The following is a 7,856-nucleotide window of genomic DNA, read 5'->3' as shown; positions in this document are numbered from 1 at the left end:
TTCTCATTTTTATTGTACTTCTACTTTATCTCTATTTATATCTATCTTCTAACATAAATTATTTCAAATCAAAATGTTTTTATGAACCAATTTTTGAAATTGGAATATTATAATTCACTTTTCCCTCTTGTGTTTAGAGTTAATTAGTCAAAGAATATTGAATGACTTCAAACGATTCACTAAACAAACATTCATCCTTTAATGGAGAGGGATATGCTTTGTGAAAAGAGAAGATGAAAATCTTTATACATGGGCTGAATTATGATATCTGAACTTCTATAAAAAAAAAGTCCATTTGTTCCCACACATCTAGTTGATGGTGTCATGGAAAACAAAGATAGAAAATTTTTGACCAAAAGAACAAGGAAAAGTGCACCACGGTTTGAAAGGAAAAACCTCTATCACTACGACTCTTGTTATGGATGAGTTATTGTGTGTTTCTCGCTATGAATCTACAAAAGAAATGTAAGACACCCTTCTAGCTATCTATGAAGGTACAACCGAGGTAAAAGGGCTAGGATAAACATATTGATCTATGAGTACAAACTTTTTAAAATGAAACCTAAAAAAATGTTTTATTCGCATTGTGAATCATACAAGTAGTGCATTACCTCGCTCGTAAAGCCTTACGATCTCTAGTTTCGTAGATCGATCTCTTGTTTGCTAGATGTGTCACCCTTTATTAAATATGTCACATATTTCTATGATATCTCACCCGATGTGGGGAAATGGAGAAGTGATGTGTCTCTAGTCTACAACGGTGCAGAAGAGGTCCCGAGGAAGTTAAACATACTATCATGAATAACAGGGGATTAACTACACACACTCCCACATTCTCTCAAAAGTGATTGTTATTTCCAAGGGGTCTAGAATCTAGGCTTATTACTTCTATAAATACCTCAACCCTGAAGTTGAGAGGGACAATCTCATCTTGACACAAATACTGGATACACAGAGCTTCTCACCTCTTTACATGAGATATCTCATAACACATCAATAAATCATAAAGCCTCTAACACCTCTTAATCGTAGAGGATTGTCACATATTGTGCTTTTATAAAGTACAAGACTTATCACAATGGTCTATAAAGTGATCTGCCACATGATTCCATTGACAAACATAAGGCAAGTATTATTGAAATGGGCTCTTACAAAAGTCTAGTCTTGATTTCACACAAATGTTTACATGAGACATTCAAATTGGTGACAGTTGTGGCTTACTTCATACAATTGAATATTGTTCAACTAAATGTTAAATATGTATTTCTTAAGGAGGAAGTTTATGTTTAACAACATCAGGGATTCATTGTGAGGTGGATAAGATCTTGAAGCTCCATAAGTCTCTCTGGCATGAACCAAGATCTAAGAGCATGTAACAAAGGATCGATGAGTTCCTAAAATAAATTGGCTAATCCTAATGTATAGTGGGACATGTGATATATATTGGTGAAAGACATGAATATGGACAATCTCGTATTGACACAAAAACTAAATACACAAAGCTTCTCACCTCCCTATGTGAGCTAACTAGCTCTTCAACAAACTCCTTTGATAGCCCTTAGTCACCAGGGCCTGTCACATATTGTGCTTTAGCAAATACATAATAAAATCTGAAAAAAAATATTTTATTCAGATCGTGAATCTTACGAGAATTTTAGATATAATTTTTTAAAATGAGGATTTTATTATAAAAGTCATTATATATCTAAATCACAATTGACAACCTAAACTCACTACAATTTATGCATTTAAAGATCTATCTTATATGAATCTAAAAATAACAATCCTACATTGTAGGTAGGGACTAAATAAAAACAAATAATTAATAAATAGATTAAATATTTCATCAGATTAGTCAACTCTTAAATTGAATATTAAATTCTCAAAAATTAAATAAATAATAAAACTAATAATAATAAAAATTTATTAATATTTATTGACAAAATAAAAATATTTCACAACATCAATTAATCATAATTTTTTTACAAATATTTGATTTATTACAACTCCCTCTAAAATCTAAAATAACATCTATGAATGAATGATTGTGACAAATTAGTGTAAAACATTTTACAATCAAAGTGCATTGTAATTAAATTGATAATAATATATATAGTATAGATAGCATATAATAAAGTCCTTTTACAGCTTAAAAGCACTTCCAAATAAGTTTAGTGTGGATGATTATAAATCCATTCTTTCTTGTGGTCAATGAAGTTCACACTTGCCATATTCTCAATGCTTGCTTTATCAAGTTTATTAACCCAACCCACTCGTTTTGATGTCTCAGCACTAGGTCCAAAATTCCCATATTCTGCAAATGTTATTAGATTCCTGCAAAAATTTATTTCAAAACATGAATTCCAAGTAGATAAACTAAACTAAATCTTAAAGAGAAAAAAAAACTTAGTCTTTGAATGTGAGGTGATTAAAATGTAGAGAACTTACTCATGAGTAGAAAAACTCCATGAATCCCAACCCAATGGTTGTATAACATTGGTCAAGTTAGTATTGTAAAATAAAACTCTTGCATATTGTCTCCAAGCTCTTCCCAAATAAGTTGTAGCATTTCCAAACACATGTGAATCTTTGACAACAAATCCATTTGAATCATTTGGACTTTCTCTACCTTGTGCTGTTATATAACCATCACCAATAACACTTATGGAACACCTCTACAAAATTCAATTAACAAAAATACCATACATTAAAACACCACTCTAATATATTATGTGAATCATTAGGAGGACTTTTAAAAAACATCCTTGAAACTGAACCAAACCGCTAAATCAAACTGAAGTTAAAATAATCCTATTATTATATTATTATATTTGATTAATGAACTGAATCATGTTGCACAAACAATTCTAGAACCAAAACAAATGGAAAATAAACTAAATCGAAACTGAAAATGAATAATATTAAAAACAAGTCTAAACCATAACAAATATTTTATAAAACCCTAGGAGTAACTGTGATAAATTTTGAACCTAGCTTTAAGAATCCTCAAATAGACTTAATGTGGATTAGGCAGAGTTCTATTATTTTGTGTAATCATTAACAAGGAAAATAAATTAAATTAAATTAGTTACCTCAAACAAAGATTGTCCTGCACCAAAGATAAAGTCTACAGCTCCTTGTATGGTACAAAGCTTGTAGTAATGTCTTCCTTTGGAGTCATACAAAGTGTCTTGATAACCATAAAAACCAACTCTGAAAAAATAAGTTTTGTCACCACTTACCTTTGCAGCTATTGCAGGTAACTTAGGTTTGTTATTTATTGGATTGTTGTATGAGTTCTGCTCCACATTATAACCAAATTATTACTCAATAATATTACACAAATTAATAAATATAGTAAAAAAATTATTAAAATTTGAACATTTCTAAATATACTAGCTATAGTAAAAAAAAAAGAAAAAACATTAATTCAGTAACTCAAAAATAAAGAAATATTTGTAACAAGGAATTGTTACCGAAGTCTAAACTTTATAAGCAGTTGTGGTTGTTTTATTGAATTTTGCTTTGGCCATTAAGATCTGTTCTTTATTTAGCTAAATCAATTAGAGACATATATTTTCTCGGTCAATTTAGTATGGATTTTTAAAAATGTTTATATTGACACCACATATTTCGTAATATTAAAAATATTTTTCTTATTTCTTTCACTAATCACATGTTCAAAAAAATCTTATAGTTTATACAACAAATTTGATATTACCTCTATTATTTTATATAAAAGACAATTTATTTAGATTTATTAAATAATTAATGTATTTAATCGATTTATAGATTAGATAAATTGATTATTCAATAAACCTAAAAAGTAAATTGTCTCTTATGTAAAGAAGAAACGGAGATAGTATTAAATTTTATCAAATTATTTAAAATATTTGATGTATATCCAAAGTTTTATGAGTTTTTTAAAAAATTCATATAAATACCATCAACTTTATATTAACGATAAAAAATACAAACAAATTTTTAGATTTTATCGGATATTTCAAAATTGCAGATAGATATTATGAGATCAAAAGTCACGTTATCATTCATCAAGTATTAACTAGTACTTATACAAAGACAAAGCAAGAACATGTAATTTAGTAACTAACTCAATTAACTTGACATCTAAGCAACCTAACAACTAATAACCTTTAACTGTTTTTAACAAACTTCTTCTTATGATTTTACAATAAACTATCCCTTACTTTGACTTTTCTAGAAGGAAGTCAAGTAACACTAGCTAGAGTCATCATTCCTAAGCCCTCCCTTAATTTGACAAACAATTCAAGCTTCAATGACTTAGTTAGTAAGAATGTAGTCAATGGAATGATCTGAACCAGGATGATGATACCACTTGTTAAATCAAAAGGGTGTTATCATTCATCAAGTACCAATTAGTACTTATATAAAGATAAAGCAAGGTTTTAAGAGTTACACGCTGAACAAGTAACTTAGTAACTAACTCAATTAACTTGCCAACTAAGCAACTAACAACTCTTAACTGCTTTTAACTTACTACCTCCTTATGAATGCACAACAGGTATCAACAATTTCAAAGTTGCGGATATAAATCTAAATTTTTGAAAAAAAAATGATTTTTTTTAACTTTATTGATTTAGAGGTATTATAGTAAAATTCCAAAGCTTTTTTAAAATTAAAAACCCTTATTCCTAAATTGATTGCTATATAATTTTATTTCTTTGGGCTTCATCTTCTTTTTTTTTCCAAAAAAGAAAATTAAATAAACATTTATCATTTTAAATAAAAAATACTATAATATATTATTAAATTTTATTTAAAATAATAATGTTCATCTTTAGGATAAATTCATATAAAAAGCTTCAAATTTCGTTGAAAGTATACTTTAACCTACAAATATTGTTTTTTTTTTCTTACTAAACAAGACAAAAAAAATTCATATTGGGTTGGGAACGAACTTCCCCAAACATTGAAGACAAAATGCAATAATTGGGTAAAAAAATAATAGAAAATAAGAATATATACACAGCAACCATATAAAATTAATTAATTTAAAAATGAAAGTTCAAATAAAGAAAAATAATTAATAGAAATTTCGTCAAATTAGTTCTTACCCTAAAACTTATAGCTTTGACAACAATATTGTCAGCCAATGATGAAAATGTAGGAATTCTCAAGTCTGAATGGTCATTCCATTCAACCAAAGTTTTACGCTTTCCTGATCCTTTCAATAAGATATAAGGTTTATCTTCTGGAATAACTACTTTTTCTCTGAAATAAATACAAAAATATATTTAATAATTAAAAATTTTAAAAATTCTAAATAATATTATGTAGTATAATGAGTACGAACACAATTAATATTCACTGTCAGTTACAACATAAAAATTGTTCTTTAAATTTATCGAGTAACTGATTCATTATTAAAGAAAACCGTACCTGTAAGTGCCGACCTTAACCCTAATGGCCATCCAATGTTTATTGTTGGACGGAATTGAATCGATTGCCGATTGAATGGTGGTAAAATTTCCATGTCCGGATGGATCAACAAATATTTCCGAGTAAGATAAGAGTTTGTTTCTGACTTTTTTATAAGATAGTTGAGCATTAGCCTTATCAACTCTTAATGCGAGAAACAAAAATGAAATGATGAACAAACGGAATATGAACATGATGGAGACAAAGATGGAAGAATTGTAATTGTTGTTAATGCTCAAAAGAACAAGAACAATGTAATTGTTGTTGAGAGTTCTTGTAGAATGAAAGTTGTATTTTTCACAAATGTGTGTATTTAAAGGAAAATTCGTAGGTGAATTGGAGAGAAGTAGAAAGAATGGTAGTAACATTTTTAATTGTGGAAATAATAAATATGCAATAAGTTTGATACATTACGACTTCATTGTTTTAGGTAACAGAGCAATCATTTTCTTCATTGGGTTCGGAACAAAATTTTCCAAACATTCAAGACAAAATGCAATAATTAACTTGGTCAAATAAATGGTTTAAATCTTTTAAAAATTCAAGTTATAAAAGATTTAAATCTTTTAAATATTCAAGTCAATGGTTATAGTTTTTTTTTTAAATGAACATGTTTTCTGAAGTTAAAAATAAAATAAATGGTTATACTTTAGGTTAGAACTTGGAACCATAAAGTGAGTGAAAATGGAGTAATTGAATGTAAGATGAAGAAAGTGAGCGAGCAGATTAGAGAGATTATAATTGAGAGTGAAAATTTATATTGAGCTTATTTTCATTGATGATACCTCCAAGGTATGTATGTGTATATATATATATATATATATATATATATATATATATATATATATATATAATTGTAATAGAATAAGACATAAGTAATCAAAATTGTTAGAAAAATTGAACTTAATTGTCGTTAAGTGATTACACCAAACCTGTAATCGGTTACAACGGTTTCAATAATTAAAATACAACAAAGTGTTAACTGGTTACTTCAAATGAATGTGACAAAATATCTATTGACACTAATCGAGTCAATTTATATCAGTCCACACACATTAGAATACACCACCTCAAGGTAATGCTTGGTTTTACAACATGCTTCCTGGTTGAATTTACCCTTTTATATATATATATATATATATATATATATATATATATATATATATATATATATATATATATATATATATATATATATATATATATATATATATATATAATTGCAATAGATTAAGACATAAGTAATCAAAGTCGTTAAAAAAATTGAACTTAATTGTCTGTAAGCGATTACGCCAAACCTGTAATCGGTTACAACTGTTTCAATAATTAAAATACAACAAAGTGGTAACCGGTTACTTCGAATGAATGTGACAAAATATCTATTGACACTAATCGAGTCAACTTACATCGGTCCACACGCATTGGAATACACCACCTCAAGGTGATGCTTGGTTTTACAACATGCTTCCTGGTTGAATTTACCCTTATGTTGCTTCACTTGCACACATTCTTCATAAATTTTAGGCAATATGTTGATCAATGACAACCCCGTTACCATTCCATTCTTTTGCACGACATTGAGATCTCTAAAATTGAGATGTCCAAGCCTATAATGCCATATTCACTCTTCTCGACTAGTCGTTATGGCAATACACATATGCTTCATAACCTTCAATTCAACCTTGAGAGTTCTATTGGCAGCCATAGGAGCTTTTAGGACAAAAAATTTGTTTGCATCCATAACGCGTAATGCATTGCTCTCCATGGGAATCTTGTAACCCTTCTCAAGCAATTGGCCAATGCTTATAAGGTTACACTTGATTCATAGATTTATTAACACATATTTTATCAAGGAATGTCGATCATCCTTTCTCATGATAAAAAATCATCGATCCCATCGACCGCTAAAGTGGTATTATCTGCGAACTTCATTGTAACAAATTAATTTTTTCTCCCCGTCATATGAGTAAAATATCCGGAGTACAAATATCATTGATCGTTGAATTGCACTGCTTCTTTCAAAGTCACCATTACATTTTCTTCTGCATGTAACTTATTACAGCATTTACGTAACCGATTACAACATGGTTCTGCAGTGTTTCGAAAACGGTTGTTATTGTTGTCCCGCAATCTGTTGCTATCATCATGACCAAGAGTGTATTCTTATCATCAAACTATTATCTTGCAACATTGGATTCATCCACTTGAGATTCCTTCTTGTTCGCACTCCTCTGCAAAATGAGCGAACTTTTGACAAACAAATAATTATATCTTGCTCTTATAACGGGGTAAATGTTGATAACCGATTACTGAGAGTATGTAATTGATTACACCAATCTTAATAACTAAAAAATATTACACCTTATAATTGATTACTTATTCGTAGTAACGAGTTG

The 7,856-nt window shown here is 28.7% G+C and overlaps 1 protein-coding gene across 1 annotated transcript; it reads right to left on the bottom strand.

The window, feature by feature from the left end:
* Window positions 1–2,012: 2,012 nt before the first annotated feature.
* Window positions 2,013–5,808, bottom strand: LOC127128120 (probable pectinesterase 29). The gene is made up of 5 exons (XM_051057372.1): window positions 5,422–5,808; window positions 5,097–5,253; window positions 3,093–3,299; window positions 2,449–2,675; window positions 2,013–2,334 (listed from the first exon to the last, which is right to left on the bottom strand). Exons 1-5 carry the CDS (start codon window positions 5,652–5,654, stop codon window positions 2,172–2,174), a joined length of 987 nt encoding a protein of 328 aa, XP_050913329.1. The 5' UTR covers window positions 5,655–5,808; the 3' UTR covers window positions 2,013–2,171.
* Between the last annotated feature and the right edge of the window lie 2,048 nt (window positions 5,809–7,856).

The sequence above is a fragment of the Lathyrus oleraceus genome, chromosome 1, assembly GCF_024323335.1.
Source record: "Lathyrus oleraceus cultivar Zhongwan6 chromosome 1, CAAS_Psat_ZW6_1.0, whole genome shotgun sequence".
In the NCBI taxonomy this organism is placed as follows: domain Eukaryota; kingdom Viridiplantae; phylum Streptophyta; class Magnoliopsida; order Fabales; family Fabaceae; genus Lathyrus; species Lathyrus oleraceus.
Note: the sequence above shows the minus strand (reverse complement) of the source record. Positions and strands in the feature narration are given on the sequence as shown.